Source organism: Carlito syrichta, unplaced genomic scaffold (genome assembly GCF_000164805.1).
Source record: "Carlito syrichta isolate Samal-C Ts95f unplaced genomic scaffold, Tarsius_syrichta-2.0.1 Scaffold308253, whole genome shotgun sequence".
Lineage (NCBI taxonomy): Eukaryota > Metazoa > Chordata > Mammalia > Primates > Tarsiidae > Carlito > Carlito syrichta.
In genome coordinates this window covers 292,693-319,267 of record NW_007252349.1, presented here as the reverse complement: position 1 = coordinate 319,267, position 26,575 = coordinate 292,693, and the positions used below count along the sequence as shown (strand labels likewise).

Sequence of the window (26,575 nt, the reverse complement as noted above, 5' to 3'; positions counted from 1 at the left end):
GCATTTTTGTAAGACATTTTTCTGATAGGGTGAGTATTTCATTGACATCTTTGGGTAAAGCTCTGTAATAAAACAAAGTTAATCATCTTCCTGTTACTTGTGGAAGAAACTGTGAGAGTGATATAATGAACAGGGATAAGGAATCAGATAAATACAGGATTTCTGGAAGCAGAATAACAATAGTAATTCAAAGTACTGAAAAGACAGGAGAATAATCATTGATCCCGGAAAGATTCTTAGTGAAATGAACTTGATTCTGTTAAAAATTCCTAACACTTAGTATAGGAACTACCACTCAAGAAATACATTACAATAAATTATTACACTCAGACTTGACAATAGGACTATTAGTAAATATTAGAACCACTGGAGGAACATACTTTCCAATGAATAAGGGAACAATAAACAAATAATGGTTCTGAGGTACATGATCAATATGAACAGATCTATTCATGTATTTCTCAAATATGAACAGAAACCTCAATTTCTACTCCAAATTATCCTACCCTTTATTCTAAAGCAGCTATATTCTCTGCAGGACAGAGAGGGAAAATCCACAACAGAATTGTGCTCATTCTAGATTTCCCCTACAGTTCACAGGTAAGATTAGGCTCAAGGAGAGAAATACAGTACTGGTTCACTAAGGGCATCTAACCCATATCAGAACCAAAATAACGAAAAAAGCGAAATTCAAGAAAGTTAAAAGAGAAGGAGCATAGTGCACACCTGAGAAATGGAAAATTTAAGGCTCAGTTTGAGAAAGTTCATAGATATCTATATCACAAGGAAGAGATATTCCCATGATATGTTCCCAAAGGATCAACCTGAGTACTTAGAGAGGAAGTGAGAGAAGAAAATGACTGGGGTGGAATTCAACACATCTTAATTGGAAAAAAAAAAAAGTCTTTGTCAATAGAAAAAAATTGAAGTATGATAGGCCCTTCTGCAAAGAAGAATAGCAACCCAGCTAATTTCAAATCCCAGTCAATCGATTTGGCAAGCAGTCTTCAGGGCTCAGTGCAACCTCTAGGGCCCAGTGCTACCTATAACTCAGAATACAAAGTATTATTCATGAATAAAAGGAAAATTCAAGTCTTTGGTTTCTTACAAGAAGGCAGCTATGAGTGTATTTTCATGACATTTCCCAATGTTCAACACATAAGAACATCAAAGCCCAAAAGGAAAATATTCATAAGTTTAATATCTAGATCCTAGGTTGAAAAAGGAAAAGTTAAGCCGGGCTTAGGTGGCTCAGCCTGTAATCCCGCGCTTTGGGAGGCTGAGGTGAGTGGATTGCCTGAGCCCGCGGGTTCGAGACCCGCCAGGGTAACTTGGCGAGACCTCACCTCTACAATAAATCAAAAAATCAGCCAGGCATGGTAGTGCGTGCCTGTAATTCCGGCTACTCGGAAGGCTGAGGCGGAAGGATCGCTGGAGCCCAGTGGGTCCAGGCTGCAGTGGCCGGGAGCAGCCACTGCACTCCAGTCTGGGTGACAGAGTGAGACTCCAACTCATAAAAAAAAAGGAAAAGGAAAAGTTAGACATGCATTTCCTTGGAAGGTAGACTGGACCTAAATCACACTCATACTAGTTTGCTTTGATTGAGTCTATTTCTCTATACACAAAAATCCCCTCCCAATCACAGATTGCCCAACGAAAAATCAAAATGAGAAAGTTCTGAGTATAATTTGATTTGTCAAAATTAGAAGGCCTAAGGACTTAAAACTCCAACCTTTTTCTTCAGAGACTGCCTCTGAGACCATTCCCAGTTTGATAATTTGTTTCAGTTATGATCCCCACACAAAAGTAATGAGTCATATAAAATTGTTAAATGTCAAATAGGCAAATTACAACCACCACTACTTCTATCTTGACACAAGAATCCCATAATTTCTTGCCGTATACTTTCCACTTTTACTTTAAGGCCCCAGATTTGGAGAAAGGTGGAACAGGGAACTGTGGTATTCATAATAAGGAGGACAAGGAAAGTAGACAGCTTGAAATAAAGGATATCCCCAAAATACCAAGAATTAGATTTTTTTTTTTTCTTCAAGATTTCTAAACTCTCCAGGTGTCAGAAAAGGACACTGTCCCTCTCCGTAGACAGCTGCATTAGCCTTTGAGAAAAAAGTCCCTCTCCCACATAGGGGATACACCAATAACACAAAGAAAACCAAACCAGGCCGGGCTTGGTAGCTCAAGCCTGTAATGCCAGCACTTTGGGAGGCCAAGGTGAGAGGACTGCCTGAGCTCAGGAGTTCAAGATCAGCCTGGGCAACTTGATGAGACCTCATCTCTACAATAAATCAAAAAATTAGCCGGGCATGGTGGCGCATGCCTGTAGTTTCAGTTACTTGGAAGGCTGAGGTGGAAGAATCATCTGAGCCCAGCAGGTCAAAGCTGTGGTGGTCGTAAGCGTGCCACTACACTCCAGCCTGGGCAACAGAGTGAGACTCCAACTCAAAAAAAAAAAAAAACCAACCTTATAACATGGAATGCCTCAAAATAATGAAAGAAAGGGGCAAAAAATATGCATGAAGTAGGGGATGGAAATCAGTCAGTCAGTGTTTCCTTCAGCACTATTATCTCCAAATTCTGTGGCCAGATCCTCTGTTACTTCCAGCCAGTGGCAGCTCAAGAAATTCTATACATGAGTCTCAGGGTTGGAAGTTGAATGGGTAGGATGGGGACATGTTGGGCGACTAGCCTGGAAGCTGCCGGCAGAGCAAGCACACCGTTTTCCACTTAGATGGTATGTTTGTAGGGGTAGCTTGGGGTTGGATAATAGTGGTAGGGAGAAATCTGAAGATTCCCAAGCCAGCTCATGGTGCTGGTGCTGCTTCTATCCCATAGGACTTTAACAGTCTTCCTAGGTAAGACAAAGATTAGAATAGCTGGAAACTTCTTCATAGCAGCTGCTCCTAAGCTGTCCCTGTGGCCTCTCCATCTAGAACAATAAAGTGAAGAAACTGGGAGTTTGAAACAATTTATTTCAGCTTTGCATTGATATTTTTGGTTTTAATTAGTTTACTTAATAAGCTATCTAACATTTTCCCACTTTTCCCCAGTCACTTCACATCAGCGGAATCAAGAAAAATATTTAGACCAAGAAACACTTTGTGGCTTTTGTAAGCTCTCAATTAGCTCCCATGTAAGCTCTGTTAGGTCTGCCTGGAAAATCAAGTTAAAATTCTGTTTAAAAACTGAGACACACAACAGATAAAAGGAAAGGTAGGAGGAGAAAGCGACCCAAGGAACAAAGGCAAAAGAAAAGAAGGACACAGGCTGAATCTCGTCATCACAAACTAGCTCTTATCACACAATAAGATAAGGTCTAGTTTTCTGTGGGGGAGAGTCTGTCACTTTAGATTACACAGTCTGTGCATTTCCATGCTCGGCATTACTCTTCCTTCACAGGGCACACACTGCTCCATCTCCTCATGGGAATGGAATCTACATTTCCCCCATCCCAGGCTAAGCCGAGTATGTCACTTCTCTTCACTTTCTGGCAGTAAACATAGCTGGTTACACACCACACACCACACCACACACACACACACACACACACACACACACTTCAAGCTGTGGCAGTGGTCCCCTTTCTGCCTCACCACACACCACACCACACCCACACACACACACACACACACACACACACACACTTCAAGCTGTGGCAGCGGTCCCCTTTCTGCCTCACGGTCATTTCATAAATCTTGGCTAAGCTTCAGGATAGGACACAGAAAGACAATAAGCACACTAACCCACTGGGTGCCCTGCTTCATGATGAAGCTTTTGTCAAAGCCAGCTTAAATCTCCAATGAAAAGGATACATCTTTCTTGTACACATTTTGAATCCAATTGTGCAGGGCAAAATCCAGAGCTTACCAACAGCAGAGCCCCCATCCCACCAGCCCCTGAGATGGCTCTGAAAGGACATCCAGAAGTCCTAATAGAATAACTGGTGAATACACAATTTGTCTCTATATGACCTGAGGCCCAATCCATGCATTCAAATTTGGAGCCCATAAAATAGTTTTTAACCAATCTTATAAACAAGGTCAAGCAAAAGTCAAGTCCTAAGCTCGAGAAGAACTGAATTCTAGTTTCTCCCAAACACTGCTATACGATGGCATAATGTGCCACAGTAATCGGGCACACAAAGATCTCTTGCCTTAGTTTTTAGGAACTTTTCTTCTGAGTTGCTTCTGTTAGGGGAACTGTGGATTATAAATGATGCCATGGGTACAGATTCACTTACAGCCAATTAGTAACTGCTTGCACGGTTAATTCTGTCAATCTTACTCCTACACAGAAATACATTTGGCCCCAAGGGGCCCAACCACCTACAAGCTCTTTTGCACATCTTTTTACCCTCCAGCACAGAAATAGAGGGCTTCAACCCAGAAAATACCCAGAGAAAGAGAAAAGGTGGTTTGCCTGAAATGCTATGTCTAGGAAACCAGAGTCCACCTTCTTTATTTGGGTGTCATTTCTCAATTCATTTTTTTGAATAATCCAAATTATGGCCTATAACAAGATGCTTCTCAAAAGTCCCAAATCTGTACATCTACATTCCTTGGTATGCTGAACCTTTCCTCAATATATGTAAGGGTGCTTTAAAAACCAATTTGTAGGCTGAGCATGGTGGCTCATGTCTATAATCCCAGCACTTTGAGAGGCAGGGGTAAGAGGATTGCCTGATCTTACAGTTCAAGAGCAGCCTGGGCAACTTGGTGAGACCGCATCTCTACAATAAATAAAAAAATTACCCAGGCATGGTGGCTCTTGCCTATAGTTTCAGCTATTTGGAAGGCTGAGGCAGAAGGATTGCCTGGGTCCAGCAGGTCGAGGCTGCGGTGGCCATGAGCATGCCACTGCACTCCAGCCTGGGCGACAGAGTGAGACTCCGACTCAAAAGAAAAAAAAAGCAATTTGTCCAGAGTGAGCTAGCAGGCTACCTCAGATTTCAAAAGCCACTTAGTTGTGGTAGCATGTCACAGAAACGGTCCCTAATGCTTCAAGCCTTCCTTGGAGAGTTCCCTCCCCGATGCTGGACTTAGCCACATGGCTACCTTGAGTTGGTGAGACAAAAGCAGACATGTCTGGCCGGGCTCGGTGGCTCAGCCTATAATCCCGCGCCTTGGGAGGCTGAGGTGAGTAGATTGCCTGAGCCCGTGGTTTTGAGACCCACCTGGAAACTTGGTGAGACCTCATCTCTACAATAAATTTAAAAAATTAGCCGGGCGTGGTAGCGCGCGCCTGTAGTTCCAGCTACTTGGAAGGCTGAGGTGGAAGGATCACTGGAGCCCAACAGGTCGAGGCTGCGGTGGCCGGGAGCGGCCACTGCCCTCCAGTCTGGCGACAGAGTGAGACTCCAACTCAAAAAAAAAAAAAAAGCAGACATGACACAAGGAGAGATTTAAAAGGTGCTTGAGCAGTAGACCCTGACCTCTCTTACTTCTTTTTGGAACCCCGAGACACTATGTGAAAAAGCACAGATTAGTTCACTGGGGTATAGAAAAGAGACAAGTCATCCCAGTTGAAGCCAGTCAGTCTGCCAAATGCCAGATGTGTGAAACCATCTGTTATTAGTTTCCTATGGCTGCCATAACAAATTACTGGAAACATAGTGGCTTAAAGAATACAAGTGTATTATCTTTCAGTTCTAGAGGTCAGAAGTCCAACAAGGGTCTCATCGAGCTAAAATCAAGATTTTGGCAGGGCTGTTTCTTTCTGGAGGCTCTGGGGGAGAATCTGTCTCCTTGCTCATTTGGGTTGTTGGCAGAATTCAGTTCCTTGTAGATGTAAGACTGAAGTTCCCACTCCTTGTTGGCTGTTAGCTGAGAGCCATCCCCATCTTCTACCATTGCATCTCTTTGACACTTCTGCCTTCCTCATCCATTTTTAAAAGCTCATGTAATCAGATTGGGTCCGACCAGATGAATCATGATAATCTTTCCAACTCAAGATCTATAATCTTAATCACAACTGTCAAGTCCCTTTTGCTACATATTCACAGGATCTGAGGATTAGATGCAGACTTCTCGGGCAGACAATTAATCTACCTGCTAAGCCAACCAAGATCATCCACACCCAGCCAAGCCATTAACTGACCACAGAGAGAGTCCAAATGGCTCAGATCAGATGAACTACAACTGGAGCCACAGAATTGTGAGAAACAATAAATGTTGTCTTATGCCACTAAATTTTGGAGTGGCTTGTTCAGCAGCAAAAGCTAAATGGCATAATGGCCAAGGCTATACTACTTCCAAGGGCTGTGCAACCCTTAGAAAAGATAACATTCATCTTCTCTTTCTCTGCTCTAGTTAAACGAGCATGCCTATAAGGTCAGTGGTAATTTTCTGTTCTCTGAATCATAAAACAAATAATTAAATTCATTTTATTTTTTCTTCTAGTCCAGATCTAGAATTTATTGCTGAAATTTAACCAAAGTCAACCTTATTATCTCAACAGAACTAGGGAATGGCATTTTGCTCCACAACCAGAAGCTATATACATGAACAAATGAACATGCTGGAAGTCTCAGGGAATAGTTTGAAAGGACAATCTTTTCATAGAGTTAAAGCTGCTGATAGAAGAGAAAAATTTCACTGCCACCAAAACATCTCTCCCCTATGTATAAAGACCAGTGAAGGATTTGGGGTACAGCCTCTAAAGAAGTCTCTAACCCTTCATTGGCCAAATAAATATTCTCAAATGGGCCCCCTCAAATTTGCTGATACTAAAAGGTCTGGAAAACATCAGTTGAAGGAAAATGCCAATAGCAAGTTAATGTCCTTTTGGCTCTTTTGGCTGACTTCCCTGTGCCTGGGTCTTAACTATTAATTGAATGCTGTTTGGATTCCATCTCAAAAACAAATGAGGATGGAGACCAGAGGCCTGCCTTCCCCAGACTGATAAGAGCAGCACAGTGCAATTATACCCGAACAGCTTTGTTTTGGAATATAATCACCGCCCCAGCCTTCTTCCCAATGGGATGGCAACAGTGTAATTACCTCTTCAGGATTCATTGTTTGGGAATATAATTCTTCTACAGGGCCCTCTTTCTAGGGGAAAGAATCTGCAACAAGAATACAACAGAACTTGTAGCCCCCTTCCCAGTAGCAGTCTTTTGAGCTAAACAAATTATTTTGTTCTCTTAAAGCAAAGCCTGAGTTTACATTTCAGTTTGTTTTTCTACCAACAAGTAATCACCCACACGCCATGATGGATTACTGCTTGAAAGTCCTAATCCAGAGAGGACTGAGGTCCAATTCTCACTCTGTCAAATACTAGCTGTGGTTCTGGACAAATTGCTTTAACTCTCTTTAGCCTCAGTTTCCTCTTCTGTAAAAATGAGTAATGTGATGATGATTAAGCAAATTAATATGCAAGAAGTGCTCAGAACAGTACTTGGCATCGAATAAATGTTCTTGGGAGTTTTGGATTGGTTTGGCTTAGCACACTGAAATACTACGCCCCATACCAAGTGTGATTTAATATTAGCTCATGGCCAAATCTAAGCTTGAGTTACTAAATTCTGTCTTTCCACAGCTCCTCTGCCAGTTTAGCATGATGGGCAATATTTCAGATAATTTTAAAGGCTGCTATAGAACTGTCAGTCTCAGAGCTATTTGCCTAGGTGAGAAACTTCATTCTAATAAGCAGGAGTGACTATGGATATTTCCATGCCATTCTTTTCATTTATGTTACCAGTCCAAGGGAAATCAAAATCAAGAGACTGTTGTGAAATCTTGCCGTTGGGAAATTCAGCAAATATTATAAAAAGCATCTATAGGCAATATGTCAATATGGCAGATTCTGGAGACAATTCACCTCTATGCAGTTTCATTTATGAAAACATTTTCCTTGCATGTTTACTGTTGTTACTCTACTTCTCAAAATGAAACCCTTGTTCCCACTGGGGACTGGGACTTCAACCCAGCATTCCCTCTGTTCCATTCTAACCTAGACCAGTGAAATTCTCTGCTTTAGGAAGGACTATTTTTGGCTTCTGCTTTTCCAGTCGTGAGCCACAAGAGCCAAAATCACACGTCTGTTCACCAGTCATCCCAAAGAACACAGCCCCATAGCTCAAGACAGTAGAAGTGAAGCAGGCCTCTCCTGCATGGCACACAACTGCAGTGGGCTGGACTTATGATAAACCCAGGGAGTCACCTCAACAGCGCTGTTATATGAGAGATGAGACAGGACAACTCTCTGGCTCTGGGGTGACACGCAACAACTGGTCAAAAGAAACACCTCCAGGGAGTTCCAACACTCCAAAAGTCCCCAGTCACCGACCTGCAGGAGTCTCTTTCCATATCATAGCTGTACCAAGATATCTGTGCTTGCTCTTCCAGCTGAGCAGCATGAGGACCCAGGGGGAAGAGTTGGCCTTGTGGATGAGCAGGTGTTAAAGAAAGAAAATTAACACCCACAGGTCGGCTCCACTTTGGTGGAAAAGGTGAGAGGTGCTGTCTGCCAGTTCCCAAGGCATTTCCAGTCAGGTTGGAATAAATGAGGCTGCTTGGGGATAGAAAAAGGGAAAGAAAATTAAAGCTAATGTAAACTCTGAGTTTTAAAAAGGAGAGGTAGAAGGTTAGCATTAGGGTTATTAGCTTTCAGCATTCACACTGCTCACTTAGGTAAAAACTGAAGGAGTAGATGGGACAGCAAAGAGGATTATTCCAAGTCTTTCCAGGGTTAGTAGAGGATCTCTCATCCTAAAGAAAGTTTGAAAGGTAAAGAATGAAAACCTAAAGAAAAGGTCAAGAAAGCTACCACCCCCACTGGAAAACATGGGGTTTTAACCTCATATTTGGCCTTTTCTTTCCACACATATCCTCTGCAGATTTCTAGACTGTTGTAGCATTTGTTTTGAGGGGTTGTAAAACAGATCAAAGCACAAAGTAATCACAACTTAAGAAGAGAGAAGCAAAAGGATTCTGGCACTATAGTGGGTCATTACAGAATAGAGGGTATCTTCAGTTGATAACTTTAGAAGGAGCAGTATTTCCAAAGAGTGCACAACCATGGAATTGAATAAGCTTTGTAATCACTCTAGGGAAGTCCTGAAGTACAGAGAACTAAAAGTGGCAGTAAACAGTGAGGTCTCAATGCAGACATACTGATACTAAGATCTCTTTTCTGAAGGGAAGAAGGTAAACAGGTGGGAAATTAGTCAAAAGTTGGAAAAGAGGTTACAGACCAATTTCTCCTGGGAATAAAATGCCTAGCAGAGCTAACAAGAACCTGTTGTCCCAGCATAAAAGCTAAATGATCTTCTATTTTCTGCTGTAGACATGCTGTACAGCTTTCTGGGCTCTCACAGCCAGTCCTTTATTTGTACTTGTACTTGATCATTCTGCATCATACCCACTATCCTACAGTTGCTGATGAGCATAATGGTCTTACTCCGTAGATGGTAACCTTACAAAGGGCAGAAATCACATCTTGTTCATCTGGGAACTATCATAAAGCTAACACTGTACTATGTAACTAGAGAAGCTCAATAAATCTGTATTGAGTCAAAATGGCTGATATACCAGCTGAATACTCTTAGGTAATTATAAATTATTTCATGTCCCCCCATCACTATTAGCTCCAAATTACACGCCAGGGGCTCAATAGCACAACTACATCTTTAGTTCTTGATATGCACATCCCTAAATGTGGTACCAAGGCTTCTCTTCCATACCTCTGCCTCTGTTAATGAGTTAATCTAGAGCAGTGGTTGTCAATTTTTGAAGTATACCATGGATCACCTGGAAGACAATTAAAAAATTCCTGGACCCCCACAAGCTGATTCAGTGGATCCAGAAAAGAGCCTGAGAATTTGCATTTGTAATAAGTTCCCAGGTGATGCTGCTGCTAGTCAGTCAGGAACTACATTTTGAGTATACCATGTTGCCCGGCTACATAAGTGGCAAGAACGTGGCCTGCTGATTAGATGCTTATTTCATCAACATAGGTGCTGACAGGGAAGGAAAGCGTTTTCTTTTTTTTTTTTTTGAGTTGAAGTCGCCCAGACTGGAGTGCAGTGGCCACTCCCGGCCATGCAGCCTCGACCCACTGGGCTGAGGCGATCCTTCCGCCTCAGCCTTCCAAGTAGCCGGAATTACAGGCGCGCGCTACCACGCCCAGCTGATTTTTTTTTATTTATTGTAGAGATGAGGTCTCGCCCAGTTGCCCAGGTGGGTCTCGAACCCGCGGGCTCAGACAATCCACTCACCTCAGCCTCCCAAGGCGCAGGATTACAGGCTGAGCCACCGAGCCCAGTTGCGTTTTCAAATGTAAACTTGGCAACTCCTTTACTATTTCCCCATTGGGTAACAATGGACACACTAGTTCATGAAGCTATCCACACAGGAACTATCAAGTCACCATCTGTTGGTGGCCTAGAGCATAAGCTCCCAGTCTTTTCAGCTCTCTGACCGTAGCAAAGGGGGAAAGCCCTGCTTGGGACTGAGGAAAAGTTCTAGTGGAGAGGAAGGCAGAAGCACAGTGAGAGATCAGTAAAGTTGTATCAGGCCTAATCTAACTTACACTAGTCCCCCCCCCCAAAGAAAAATGTATAGTAAAAATGATATAAATGTAATGAGAATGGCTAACAACTACTGGACACTTATTCTGTGAGACAATATCATTCTAAGTGTTTCACATATACGAACTCATTTAATCCTCAAAACAATCCTATGAGTTAAGTACTATACTTACAGATGGGGAAACTGAGACACAGAAAGGCAAAATAAATGACCCAAGATTACACTGGTAAGAAGTAGAATGAATATTTGAACTTAAATAGTAGGGCTCTGAAGTCCAAACTCTTAAACATTTTGCTATATGGCCTCTCAGGCAGACTATATCCTAAAAATGACAGCTGTGCCTGGTGCAGTGGCTCATGCTTATAATCCTAGTAGTTTGGGAGGCGGAGGTAAGATGACTGCCTGAGCCAAGATTCGAGACCAGCCTGGGCAACTTGGTGAAACCTTGTCTCCACAGTTAATCAAAATAATTAGCCAGGCATGATGGCACATGCCTGTAGTTCCAGCTACTTGGAAAGTTGAGGCAGAAGGATCACCTGGGTCCAGGAGGTTGGGGCTACAGTAGCCATGAGCGTGCCACTGTATTTCAGCCTAGCAAGAGTGAAACTTCGACTCAAAAAAAAAGACAGTTGTTCTTCCTATCTCCTGTTCAAAAGATTAATGGGGACATATTCAGAGCTTCTTCAAACTGCACTGAAAGACGTAAGTCCTTGGTCCAAGCCTAGGTTTAAACCCAACCTCCCTAAGCTAATATATTATATATTATGATTGACAGTAAAGTCCCAAGGGGATTATTAAATTTTTAGTGGCAGGGCTTAAATAAAACAAAGAAAATCAGGCTACTCCCTGGCTAGGCTGTAAACTCCCTAAGGGCAGAACCATTTAATTCTTTTGTAATACTCAAAGTATCCTGGAAAATGCTAAGTATTTAGAAACTGCTATGTACATTTCAAAGTGACCGTACAGAAAGGGCATAGGGCAAAGCAACATTTGGGAAAGGCCAAGAGAAAACTGCTTAGGGAAAGAAAGACAGAGGCACAGAAAAACTTAGTCACACATATAAAAGGAACAGAAAAATTAAATCAAGACACAGGCAATTCAGCTTAGAAACTGGGACCTGGTTCTAAGCACATCTCTCACTAGTGGTATAATGAAATATAAATACATACACACATACAAACACATACAGAGACGGCCAGGTGCGGTGACTCACGCCTGGGCAGGATGGCGCATGCCTGTAGTTCCAGCTACTTGGAAGGCTGAGTCCAGCAGGTCAAGGCTGCAGTGGCTGTGATTGTACCAATGCACTCCAGCCTAGGTAACACAGTGAGACTCTAACTCAAAAGGGGGGGTATACAGCAGAGGACTGGGGTAGAAAAGACCTGAATGTTTCTTTGATTGGTGTACACCAAATAAGGAAAAGGCCCCGAGTACTGTACAGCAACTGGGAAGGCTGAGTTGTCCGGAAGGATTGCTGCATTTACTTCTCTGTCTCCCAGGCAACCAAGCCAGCACCTGTGGCCTTCACTTTCATCACTGGAGCAGAATAAAAGGTAATTGGGTTAATTATTAAAGCAGCACTAGCTAGTACCACCACCACTAACTGTCCATTTATCTGGGGGGTTATAAACAACCATCTTAATTGATGCTGAGTTGGAATGTGTCACTCAACTTTATTTGCCTGGCTACTGGGTACCAGATGGGTACACATCAGAAAGACAAAGGGAGATAAAAGAGATAAAGGGTCCAACACCAGAATTATTATTCATTTCTGCTCATATTCATCTAAGTAATACCACGATGGCCCTCAACTGTATTCTCCTTCCCAAGTTTGCTATTCAAGTGAAGATCTGCTTTACAGTGATTAAGCAATTTGTTACCAGAATTATATCTTTATAAATCTGAAGTTAATCCTGATAAAATATAGTTCAAAAATTGATAAAGGAATTAAAATAGTACATTAGATGATACCCATTTAATAAAAATGAAGTAAGTAAAAAGGAGCAGAGGAACACAAAAGACATTAGAAATTTTAAAAACCTAGTAAAATGGCAGACAGAAACTCAAGTGTATCAATAATATTACATGTGTATGGACTCTATTTACAGTGCTCTCCATCGCTCACATTATTGCCTGAGCCCCGCTTTCTGTCAAATCAACACATTAGATTCTCATAGGAGCACAAATCCTACTGTGAACTGCACATGTGAGGGACCTAGGTTGCGCGCTCCTTATGGAAATCTAATGCCTGATGATCTGAGGTGGAACAGAGGCAGTGATGCTAGCTCTGGGGAGCAGCTGCAAATATAGATCAACATTAGCAGCGAGGCTTGACTGCACATCCTCCTCCCCTGCCCAAATCCCCCCTCTGTCTGTGAAAAAACTGTTTTCCACAAAACTGGTCCCTGATGCCAAAAAGGTTAGGGACCAGTGGACTAAAAGCAAAGATTGTCAGGTTGGATTAAAAAACCTCCAGCTCTACATTTTCTATAAGATACATACTTCAGGCTTAAAGACATAGATAGGTTTGAAAAATGAGAAAATATATATTGTGTCATCAACAACCATAAAGGAGCTGGAGTAGCTATAACAACATTTTTTAAAAACTGACTTTAAAATGAAAATATTACTAGAGACAGAGGGACATTTTACAATGACAAAAGAGTTCATTCATTAGGAAGATATAACCAATGACAAAGCCCCAAAATATATAAATCAAAATCTGACAAAAGAGGACAGAAATACACAATTCAACAAAAATAGTTGGAGATTTCAATACCCCACTCTCAATAATAGATAGAACAACTAGAGGAAAATCAGCAAGGATATACAAAATTTGAACAACACTATCAACCAAGCAGATCTAACTGGCATCTACAGAACGTTCCACTCAATAACAGACCACACATTCTTCTCAAATACACAGTAATGACTAGCCCATATGCTAAGCCATAAAACAAGTTCCAATAAAATTAAAATAACTGAAACCATGCAAAGCATACACCATAATGAAATTAAATAAGAAACCAACAACAGAAGGAAGTTTCAGGAAATTCATAAATATGTGAAAATTGAACAACATACTCCTAACAACTAATGAGTCAAATCATAAGAGAAATTGGTATAACTGGGCACAAAGCCATCTCTAGCTTAAGATATTCTACCAGGCCCTAATGACCTGTGGCTAGGAGCAAGAAAATCCTGACACTTCCCATTGATTTTAATCAAAATAGTAAATTAAGTATATCAGGCCCACATCTGCTGGGAACAGAACAGCTCATTAGGATGAAAATCAAAAAGATTATGCAGGACAGATAACTAATACCCTACATTATCCAAGTCCCTATCCCTCAGAAGTTTTGCTGTTCTTCCAGTAATTGCCAGGAAGCTGTCAAATGCCAGAGCTTCTCACTTCACTTTTATGAGGCCTCAAACACGCAGAAGAATACTATAAGCTTAAAAACCTTTTGGTAGAGTCTCCCTACTTGAACTCAAGCAAAACATAGCATGGAAAACAGAACAGAGGTCTTATGAGTCAGGAAGACCTGGTTTAAAGTTCCAGGTCTGCCTCTCATGGTGTGATATTGGGCAAGTGACATAACTGCTGTGAGTCTGTTTTCTTCCCTGCAGAATGGAAACACTACCACCTACCTCACAGGGTTGTCACAGTGATTAAAGGAGATAATGCAGGGAAAACAGAGTAACTGACCCATAGTAGGCAGTCATTAGCTTCGTTTACTTCATTTCGGTTGCTGTTACTACACAGAGCTAGAGTTGTCTGCTAAAAAGTCAGCAGGGGGAGCTCCTTAGACTTTTGAGTGTTTCCCAACATTATACCTGGCAGAGTTGCAGTAGCTTTGAATGTATTTACATCTTTTTAAGTGTGGATCTGTACTTTGTTTTAATGAAGATGAGACACTGCTTGGGCTGATGAGCAACTGGAAGCCACCAGGAACATACAGCATTATGAGGCAGGCATCAAGAGAAGGAAGAAGACAGGAAGATTAACAGACTATCAAAAATACTTTTCTATAGCAGTTTCTGTTTTCTGTTATTGCTCACAGGCTCTGTGGCAGGAGTAGACAGAATGGATCTTAATTTTCTGCAAGTCCATTTCTGTTGATGGTTCTGAATGGCTTTGGTTAGGGTCCACTGGAGATTCATCTGGTCACACACCCTAAAGCTGCAGTTGTGTGTCTGCTTTGTCCTTCTAGGTCTGCCCAACTTCCAACCTTCATCCCTGCAAAAAACCACTCACCACACAAAGACTCTGCTTATGTTTGGCAATAAGAACTAAACAGCAAGACTGAGATATGGCTAACCACTTAGATTTTGAGCTACAGGAGGACAGGGATGATGTCTGTCTTACTCACTCTAGTAGCCTACAACAGTGCCTGGCATATAACAACTGCAGAACAAATGTCTGCTGGGACATTACATGTTCTGGGACCATTACAACCTCATTCCAATCATACGAGACAAAGTGCCTTTCCAGGAAAATTGGGAGTGCTTACTGCTAAAAGGCCAATTTCTCTTTCGCTCTGAAAGCCATTATTATAGCAGCTCAATTACATGATCACAAGTAAGTTTAATATAAAACAAAACATCTGTATCCAGGAGGGCAAGAAGGGTCAGGGAAAAGGCTGTTACATAACAAGATTTTCTTCAGCAAGCACCACTGGGTCATAAAAAGCTATGTCTAGGAACCATTTAAATAGGGGAATTAAAACAAATAGAAAAAACACTGAAGGTTAGCAAAGTTCTCTGGGAGCTCTTTCCCTCTTACAGATGAAGATCCTGGATAAAGGATGATATTTTGATGCTTTGTCCTTTAAAACCACTGTGAAGAGGCAGACTAGGAAGATGGTCTTGAGGCAAGCTCTGAAGTCCACTGCCTGGGTTCAGTCCTGGTTCCTATACTTCCCAGCTGCGTCACTGTGAACAAGTTAGCCCTCTGGGCTTCAGTTTCCTCCACTGTTAATTAGGTAATAGTACCCATGTCATAGGACTACTGCGAGACAGAAATGAAATATGTGGGAAGCACTTAGGACAATCTCTAGTATACAGCAAATGCTCAATAAATGTTAGTCTGTTTTGTTATTGTTATTATTATTGGAATTTTCTCAAGAAAACAAGTGATACAACTGCTAAGAGGATCTGAAGAGATATTAAAATATCAGCATATGATAAATAAGCACTTTGTAACATGTAACTTGAAAAAAATGAGAGAAACTAGTTTAATTATGAACGAAAAGTATCTAATCTAATTCAAGAGTAAGGTTCTAAGAGTCTAGATTTCCTTCTCCAAATGGCATTTTGCATTCTTTGATAGATTTTTTTCAGTCAATTTCACATCTGTAAATGACTGCTGGAACACAGCTCCTAATTTCAAAAATATATTTAAGTGCAACTGGGTTACTTGGATCAGACTACTGGGCATAAAGTAGGAAACGTAGGTAAAGAGTTTTTGGAGGGAAGGCAGTTCCTGAAAAGCTCAATGCCAAGGAAACAGAGACTTGCCAGAAGCAGAGGAGCCGGGGGTGCAGCATGGGGTGTGGAGGCAGATTGTCTGGAACAAAGAAGGGCAGAGAGGAGCTTTGTAGTATTGCCTGGCAGTGAGTGATTATCTGCCAGCGAGGAGCTTCCACATGCCTTCAGTCAAGTCACACAGAAGTGCAAGTCACACAGAAGTGCCAGGCAAGGAGAAGAATGGAGCCATTATAACTAGGACCATAGCTCTCCTCAGTCAATGCTGTCAGGAGACTATGGGGGAGTCTGCTCCTCTGTCAAGCCAGGGCCTATGAAGTCCTGAAGTCTGGCAGAGAAGTCACTCACGTTTCCGGGACTTCTAGGCCTTGATGTTGGGTCAAACACACTACGTAGAGAAGGCCATATCCCATGCCCTTGATGTTGTCACAGCAGCTTAGTTAGAAATCTTAAAACAGGCAGGTGGATGCAGGGGCAGAGAGCAGAAGAGTGGGTATAGGGCAGGAAAAATAAATTAATAATAAGGCTTGCAACATTCTCCCAGTCTGACAGTGCCACTGTCTCAACAGATCTCACCCCACCTTTAACCACCACATGGCTCAGATTTTCCAGAACAGAATATCATCTTTAAATTTCTAATAAAGATGCTTAGTAAAGATATATATAAATGTGGCATGATTTTTATACTTTTTATGCCTTCACATACATAAACTTACAAGTTGGCAGTGGAGGTGGGAGGGAGTGGGGAAAGAGTGTAATGGGGAAATGACCTCTGCCATAAAAAAAAAGAAAAGAAAAGAAAAAGTAGCTTTGCTTCCTTCTATAGAGATTGAACAGAAGCGGTTGCACACATGTCTTAGAATCCAGTCACATCATGCCTGAGAGCCCCAAAACACTGGCCACTAAATTGTTATAAAACTGTCTCAGTGGGGCTTGCCCAGACCATTTTCTGTTCTGTGGAGATTTCTGAGGCAGCTCCATGGCTCTCTTCCCCTCCTCCATCCTCAGAAGATTCCACAGTGCCTGAAAACTCCATGTGCTGGCAATAGCAAAGGGTTGGAGAGGTGAGCATTAAGTCCCTAATTAAATCACAGGGTCTGGCTCATAAGTATCTCACCAAACGAAACATGAACAAGACACCTTTATCATTCAATTAAAAGCATAAGCCAGGCTCGGTGGCTCAGCCTGTAATCCTGCGCCTTTGGGAGGCTGAGGTGAGTGGACTGCCTGAGCCGGCGGGTTCGAGACCCACCTGGGCAACTTGGCAAGACCTCATCTCTACAATAAAAATCAAAAAATTAGCCGGGTGAGGTAGCGTGCGCCTGTAGTTCCAGCTACTTGGAAGGTTGAGGCGGAAGGATTGCCGGAGCCCAGCAGGTCGAGGCTGCGGTGGCCGGGAGCGGCCACGGCACTCCAGTCTGGGCGACAGAGTGAGACTCCGACTCAAAACAAACAAACAAAAAAAAACATAGCTAGAATTTAATTGCTGGATTAAGAAACAAATGGTTTAAAAGGGAAAAAAAAGATCTGAAGGAAGTGAGAATGGAAATATTTTTCCTCAACCCTGCCCATTTCTGCCTTGAAGTAAGAAAGTAAGTACAAGACCCCAAAACAGAGTTTCCAGCCAGATGCCAAGACACTATCACATCAACCCAGGTAAAGCAGAGAAAAGTCTTATCTGGCTCCCTGTCCCTTCACCTTCTTAAAATCCAAAGAACATTCCTTACCTGCCAGGACCCTGTTAACAGAAGAGTGAGTAGCCAATCCAGGCTGTCCACGTTCATGAAAAATCCCAGCATAAGGCAAGTACTCAGGCAGCAAAAAACGTCTACAAGAAGGAATCACATGTGAAAAGTGAACTAAAGACTACCATAAAACAAGATGTTTTAACTACCTGTAGTCAAAAATTTAGGCTTAGGGACCCACTGAACCAAAAATACACAGATTCCCAGGAAGGAATAAAAATTCCCAGGATTTGTCCTTCTATAGATTTGTATCTTTTTCCTGCCTTTCCTTCTAAAGTTCCCCCAAGGATTCTATTTTTGAATAAGATATTCCCAACAACACTTTTCTATCCCTTTGCATTGTGGTCAACCATCACCTGTCAAGCCTTTAGGTAGCAGGGCTGGACTTTGGGTTCATTAGGAAGTAATTCCAGATATGAACAATCCAAAGACCAGAAAGTAGGGTTGAAACTAAATCCTAGGCTCTAATAAAGGCTCCCTCTGTTGCTGACAACACAGTTCTTACCTTGGGACAAAGCGTCCAAGTGAAGGTGCAGACATCCGGGCATTGCGTGGAGCTCGGTGCCTGGATCTGTCACCATTGTCCCTGGAGAAAATAAAAAAACTATACATAAAACAATCACTAAGCCAAAATCACCCACCAGCCCCAAAGAGAAGCATCCCCAAAACTAAATTTCTGTATTTAGGAAAGAGCCCCACAGAAATTAGACGTCTGGTTGCTCGCTAATTGGGTGACACATTAATAAAATGCATTTCTGGAGTACCTCAACAAAGATTTATGACCATTTACCAACAATTCAGGAAGGAAGAAAAATTTTCTTGAGTTAATGTGGTTTCTGAACCCTGTAGCATCTGAAATTGAAACCAAATTTAGATCATAGGGTCTTGAATGGAAATATATCAACTTATTTTTCTATATTAAGAGACCCAAGAAAAATGTGGCTTTGGTGGGATTATTTTCAAAGAAAATCTGTTTAGGTCCTCCATGTGGAAAAATCAGTGAGATGTGAAAGAAAAAAAAGGCAAGAAAAAGTCCCTTCTTTTAGAGTCAGAAAAATTGACCATGATGAAGAATATTAGAATATGCATCCAAAATCAGGTCACTTAAGTAAAAAGATACAAGTCAGTCGGGCACAGTGGCTCATGCCTATAATCCTAGTTCTTTGAGAGGCAAAGGCAAGAGGACTGCCTGAGCCCAGGGGTTCGAGATCAGCCTGGGCAACTTGGTGAGACCTCATCACTGCAATAAATCAAAATTTTAGCCAGGCGTGGTGGCACACGCCTATAGTTCCAGCTATTTGTAAGGCTGAGGCCAGCAGGTCGAGACTGTGGTGATCATGGCTGTGCTACTGTCCTCCAGCCTGGGTGACAGAGTGAGACTCCTACTCCAAAAAGAAAAAATAAAAAGATAAAAGTCTAGGTGTTTTCTTTTTGGACTGTTAAAACAATAGTAACAACTGCCATTTATTAAGTATCTACTAAGTTCTAATACAAAGGTTATTGATATGCCATCCCACTTCATCCTTTTAGTTATCCCATAAAGTATCATTCATTGTGTTTTACAGAGAAGAAAATTAAAGACCGGAGGGGCAAATACGCAAGGTCACCCAACCAGTAAGTGGTTGAGGCAGGATTCAAGGAAGATTTGACTTTGAAGTCCTGGATCTTTGTATAGGGAGGAAGGTCCCTACAATTCACTGCATCCTACAAGAAAAGAGAGAAGAATTTCATGTGGCTTTGTTTCCAATGCATCAAAGGAACAACAAGCTAAAGGGTAGGGGCTGGGCAGAACAGTTAATAAGCTGCTTAACCAACTCCACAAATAAAGGAAACTTTGAGAGCTTGACTTGGGACATTTTCTGAATTCTCCCTTTGGATTATCTTCAGATCAATGAGATAATCTTCAAACTAGCCCTGGAACCAAAGGTAAGGCAACACTTTGCCTTTTAAGTGGACCACTGGGAGCTTCATAAGCCAGAAACAAAAGCTTATGATGGTTTTTATATCTTGGAAGAATTGGCTGCTGAGCACTAAGAGACAAATCAATACAAGGGATATTGGAAGATGATCCATTAAAGGTCAGTATTTGGTTTTTCTTTTCCCAAAAGAGAAAGCACAATATTGTTTTTCTTATCATATCATATCCCTTTGACTTGAAACTCTGTAGGTGAAAGGAGGGGCAAGAAGAGAGAGATAAGAATATACAGAATGTAAAAGAGGAATTAAAAAGAATAATGAGATCAGAAGTTCCTGACCAGCAGACTACAGTTACTAGGGCACCCCCAAATTATTAATACATGTACACAAAGAAGTAGTTGAATATCAAAGAAGATAGCTCCCAAATTAAGTATACTACTATTTTTCTAATATATATAGATTTTAGTTGTGATCAGTTAAAGTATTAATTCATTTAAAAGTACAATTGACTTCATGACAGCTTTTCATTAATACAGATTTCACTTATCAAGGGGCTGTACAACTACAACTAATTATCAGGAAAGGAGTTAGAAAATATTTTGAAGTTTAAAAGGGTCATAAGGGGGGATATAAAGGAGGAAGGTCCCTAAGCCTCAAAAGGATAAAAAGTTAACTGGAGGCGGTACATACCTGTAGACCCAGCTACCTGAGAGGCTGAAGTAGTAGGATAGCTTGAGCTCAGGAGGTCAAGACCAGCCTGGGCAATTTAGTTAGAGAGTATTGGAAACAAGGCAAATCCAACTAATATATTCTACAGCTATGAGAGTTGGCCTTTCCAGAATCACATTACAGAGTGGACAGTGTGCTCCTGCAAGGTCCAAAGACCTCCCCTTCTGGACAACAGACATTACTCTACCTGGTGCTAGCAGGGATGAAGAGCAGGAAAGAAGAAGCTGTTCGCTGGATAGTACTGAGCAGCTGACAAAGCGCTCAGGGGACCGGGCTCAGTGGCTCAGCCTGCAATCCCAGCACTTTGGGAGGCCAAGGTGAGTGGATTGCCTGAGCCCACGGGTTTGAGACCCGCCTGGGCAACTTGGTGAGACCTCATCTCTACAATAAATCAAAAATTAGCTGGGCGTGGTAGCGCGTGCCTATCGTTCCAGCTACTTGGAAGGCTGAGGCGGAAGGATCACTGGAGCCCAGCAGGTCGAGGCTGCAGTGGCCGGGAGCGGCCATTGCACTCCAGTCTGAATGACAGAGTGAGACTCCAACTCAAAAAAAAAGAGCTCAGGGAAAGGACACCGGAAGACAACACAGAAAAATGGACAAATACCATGGCTATGTAAAATGTGGACTCCTATATATTACAAGTATCTTGTTGTTATTAAAACTTAAAAATAATTAACTTCTGATTCAGTCTTTCTCATTATTAAAAAAAAAGGCAGGGAGTTAAGGTGACAAATATTATGTTATGTATATTTTACCACAACAAAAAAACCTGGGGAAAAAAGTAGGGGGAGAAATATGGTCAGGGATAATGGCCTTATAGTGTTTAGAGATTACAGGAAGATATATAAAGACAATTAAGAACGAGATCAAGACGGGCTCAGTGGCTCAGCCTGCAATCCCAGCACTTTGGGAGGCTGAGGTGAGGATTGCCTGGGCCTGCGGGTTCGAGACCCACCTGGGCAACTTGGTGAGACCTCATCTGTACAATAAAATCAAAAATTAGCTGGGTGTGATAGCGCACCTGTAGTTCCAGCTACTCGGAAGGCTGAGGCGGAAGGATCGCCGGAGCCCAGCAGGTCGAGGCTGCGGTGGCCGGGAGTGGCCACTGCACTCCAGTCTGGGCGACAGAGTGAGACTCCAACTCAAGGAAAAAAAAAAAAAAGAATGAAATCAACTGGCTCATATATAAGCAAAGTCTCAGACTCAAGGTTATATTAGGCATCATAAAAGAGGCAATATATTATATAGGTGGAAGTACATCTGCTGGTCCTCAGCCTATTTAAGATCTTAGCTAAGAATAGGGAAGCAGGAGCTAAATGGCATCTCAATAAAATGTAGAGATTTTTAAACGAAAGTGTTGAGAACTCTAGGAAAGTAGCAAAAATGACAGAATAGGATCCAGCATGACTGGAAAAATGTGAAGCATGGTAAACACACAATATGAGATGTTGCCTATGGGAGAAAAAACTCACAGACCTCTAAGAGAAAACGGCCTAAAACAAAAACAACTCAAGCATTTACTAACCAAGAAAAACTTAGAAATAGGAATGAGTGAGGTTGCAAAGGGCATAATGCACAAAAAAGGACAAATAAGACAAGAAAGGGGGAAAGGCCCTCAGTCTTAGTTCTGGCCCACCCAAGTCCTAGACCAAAGGCACAGATCTGAAGACTAAAGGCAGAAAAGGTAACTTTCTAGATTCTACAGTCTAGAAAGAAGAGAAGATTCAGAGTTAAGGAGCTGAGATGTGGAAAAAAACTGCAATGCAGAAGATATCTGGGGGAGAACTGAAGCAAGGGGAGAGGGATAATGGTAAGACTTCCAAGAAGAAAGCAAAGAAATTAAAAGGACTTAAGATGTATTTAGAAAATTACACAGACTCTGCCACTCACTTCAGTGCTGACACAGGTCAACATAAAGCAAGACTCGATGAGACAGAAGAAAGTAAAATTAGTTGGGTAGAGACTGAATATGAGTGAACTGGAAGATGTCTATCAGATGAAAAGTAGGAGAAAGGCAGAGTCTGGGTGACATTTACCTTAGGAATAATGAAGGGTGCTAACACTGGCATCTACCATAACATAGCCAACATTCTTTCCAAGGGTGGGGAGTTTTTTAAAAGAACAGAATATACAAATAAGCTGGTATTGTTCCTCCAACACAGGAGGAATACTGTTCAGGGAAACACCAGAGAAATCCTCATCAATTTCAACAGCCAGAAGCTGCCTTTAAGCCAGCAGGATAGAAGCTGGCTGGGTTATTAATGGCTTTCCCAGTTGTTGAACTCTGTGCATCTCTGATTAACTCTCAGAGGGGTATTTAAGAAGGAGTGAGGGAAAAAAATATTTTCTTATAAAAAATTTAACCAGAAAAAAAAACCCTTCAAACAACCAAGGATCCAAGACAAGTACTAAATACAAGAAGATATTTCCAGAATATAGGAGAAGCACAGCAGCAACTCTTTTGCTAAACACCCAGGATTAATTGTCTCAGAGAGAGGTTATAATTTAAAGGAATGAAAAATGCACCTACAGACTGCTGTCTGAGTCCTGACCAGACAGTCGGGTTGTCACTGCCCCTCAGTGACAAACAGCTCTGACTTGGGCCTATAAATGAAGCACTTGCAGTAAAAAGCTCAAAAGGCCATTGTCATCTTGACAGTACACAGTTGACTTTGCTGAAAATTAGACTATTAAAAAAAAAATCCTTGATTCCCTATGCTTCTCTGTTTCTATTCAATCTCCAGACAACAGAAGGCCTAGTCGGTATTCCTGTCCCTGGATGGCACACTAATCTTGGTCAAGTCCGTTGTTAGTTAGGAACTGAGGTCCCAGTCTCTACTTTCAAGGATGATGCACAAGTGCAAGGGCTTAGATTTCTGGAAGGGAGGCACAGTCCCAGTTGATACTATTCACAGGGGATAGCTAAAAGCATAGGTCTCTTGGAACTGCAGAGTCTTCATTTTTCTCCAAGGAACAGTAATATTTAAGAGATAATTACCATTTACAAATTCTTCTCCTTCCTTATGCTACCTTTTAATTTTATCTGCCTACATTATGCAAATCCATATTCCTTTTGTGTATTTTATGGTTAAAAAAAATGAGTATATAAATCTAAGGGTTATATCTTTCTCCTCCCAGGCCCCAGCTGTGCAATTCTTTCCTTTTGTATTTTCCCATTCTAAGCCCAGGCATAATCCAGACATTTTCCATTTTCTTTGCCTTCTCTGCACTCCCCATAACAAATGTTCTTTCTTTTTTTTTCCTTTTTGAGTCGGAGTCTCACTCTGTTGCCCAGGCTGGAGTACAGTGGCACACTGCTCACAGCCACCACAGCCTCAACCTGCTGTGCCCAGGTGATCCCTCCACCTCAGCCTTCCAAGCAGCTGGAAGTACAGGAATATGACATCATGCCCAGATAATTTCTGATTTACTGTAGAGAAGAGGTCTCACTAAATTGCCCAGGCTGGTCTCAAAACTGTGGGCTTGGGCAATTCTCTCACCTTGGCCTCCCAAAGTGCTGGGTTTACATGCATGAGCCACTGTGCCCAGTCATATGTATTTTCATGTCCAGTAATTCTAATTCTAGAATCCAAAGTATTAATTCCAAAGCAATGTTATACATTTCTAAACAATAGGCCAAAATACTCCATAGTTGAGCTAGAATTCAGGTGGGTATGTATTTAGCCTCAGCTACTCGGGAGGCTGAGGCAGGAGAATTGCTTAAGCCTAGGCATTCAATGCTGTAGTGAGCCGTAATCATGCCAATGTACTCTAGCCTGGGTGACAAAGTGGGACTCCAACTCAAAAAACTCAAAAATTTTTTTTTATTTAAAAAAAAAAGGTCCAAGAAGCTTAAGGCTAAAAGAAACTTTCAGAGTTTATCTAATCTCATTTCACAGATAGACATTGAAGCGTAGGATGGGAAAGGGCTTGCTAAAGATCGATGACAAATCACAGGCTCAGCCAAGACCACAACCAAGGGCTATACCCCAGACAATAGCTGTCAGGCCAGCACTGACAAGTCATCTCAATTCCAATCACTGCTGTTCTAGGAGTCACTTGCTAATTTATAAACATAGTTCAAAAGTGGCTCCAGTAAGAGTCAAAAAGGACAAAAAGTAAGATGGCTGTGCTCTCAGGAAGCTCATTCCACCCCCACCCACCCCCAAACACACACACACATTTACAAACAGGCCACACTCAGAAAACACCAAGGCCTCTTATATATACCCAGTACTTACAATTCAATCCCCACATATCCTCACCTGTACTATGTCCACTGCTTTCTAACTGGTTGTCCAGCACTAGTACACTTGCCACTTTAGGTCACCTTAACCAGTGCTATCACAGTTAGCTGCCTAAAGTACATATTGGATAATGACTGGCCCCAGACAAAGTCTAAACCTCTCAGCCAGGCATTCCAGGCCATTCACATCAAAGAAGAGGCTGGGCACAGTGGCTCACATATGTAATCCCAGCACTTTGAGGGGCAAGGTAGGAGGATTGCTTGAGCTCAAGAGTTCGAGACCAACCTATGCTGGTTAGGGCTTTCTGATATGTCTCTCCTATCACAAAGACTCCATATCTCTAGCCGCAGATCTATTCAGGGTTCCTGAATAAACCCTGGAAATCTCCTGTCTCTGGGCTTTTACTTAAGCCATTCTATTTATCTAGAATCTCCTTCCCTATGACCATCCTCCACAACAATTCCTCTGTCAGAGTCCTATATTTAAGATTCAATGACCAGCTCAAATTCATGAAGCCTTCTCACATGTCCCCCAATACTCCCTCCCTTCATACAATGCTCTCCTATTACTTTACTGCGTAACTTATTATAGTCTACCTTTTTAGAAACTTATGTGGAAATTGATCATGTTATTCCATAGCTTAAAGCACTTCAATGACTCCCTCTCACCTATGGGATAAATTCAGCTCCTCTGCAAGTCACACGGACTCTCTAACTTCTGGTACCACTCTAACTCTAGGGGTCAATCTTCTGTCATACATCTGGGACTCTGCAGTTTAGCCACACCTATAAACAACACAGTTCCCAAAATACTTCATGTTATTTCATGTTTCCATGATTATGCAGTTATAGCTGGTACTCAAATATCATAGTTTCGTTCAACATCATTTTGTATAACGTTGATGAGGGAAAAAAAATCGATTTCTGGCCAGGGCCACTGCCTGTTGTAGAGTTTGCACATTCTCCCCATGTGGGTGTGGGCATGGGTTTTCTCTGGGTACTCTGGTTCCCTCCCCCATCTCAAAGATGTGCACGTTAGGTGAACTGGTTTGTCTAGAATGCCACGATCTCAGTGTATGAGTGTGTCCTGCAATGGAATGGCATCATGTCCAGGGCTGGTCCTCTGCCTCTGCCCTGAGTTGATAGCACAGGTTACAGCCACCTATAAGACTGAACTGAAAAAAGTGAGTTGGAAAATAGATACATTAATACAAGTAACTGCAAAATAAAAATTTATAAAGTACATAATAATTACACAAATACATAACAATAAACAATGATGTATGAAAATGCTCAGCAAGCCCACCATACTTGTTACTGTTTAATTTTGAACTACATAGTGTTAGGAGGTGCTCCTTATAATTTTCACCTTGCAAACATTTATTCCTTGATTTAATCCACCACTACAAACACTACCACTGACTGGTTCACCAAAAATTGAGTAAATTGTTATCTTAGGTGTTTTTCTTAATCTTTTTTAAAGATTATATAGGTATATATAGGTCACATTTATTTCAATGTTTAATTTTAGAAGTGTTTTGCGTCTTTCTTGAGATGTTTGGTGATGTTTTTATAATCAGAAATACACTATAGGAACTTAACTCTTGTTTATATCAATTACCCTATAGTAAAACTGGTTTCATTATAGTTGTTTCACTTAAAGTTTCAGTTTTCAAGGAGGACTTACTGTACTTGCCTTTCTCCTAAGTATGTGTGTGTGTGTATATATATACATATATATATACATATATACTTATATATATATACTTATAAGTATATATACACACATATATACTTCTAGAAACATATATATATAGAAGGACCCCATTTTAAGACTTACATCCTTCTCTTTTATAAGCTACTTTGTAAAAATAATCAACTACAAAAACCAAGTAAATGAGATT

General features: G+C 41.5%; 1 protein-coding gene across 1 annotated transcript in view; it reads right to left on the bottom strand.

Moving 5' to 3' along the window:
- AMBRA1 (autophagy and beclin 1 regulator 1) overlaps nt 1-26,575 on the bottom strand; it is a 203,444-nt gene that overhangs the window by 76,759 nt on the left and 100,110 nt on the right. The window contains exons 10-11 of the mRNA XM_021716181.1: nt 18,285-18,365; nt 17,762-17,862 (exon numbers count right to left, since the gene is read on the bottom strand). Coding sequence (XP_021571856.1) covers nt 17,762-17,862; nt 18,285-18,365 — 182 coding nt within the window. The remainder of the gene's footprint in view (nt 1-17,761; nt 17,863-18,284; nt 18,366-26,575) is intronic.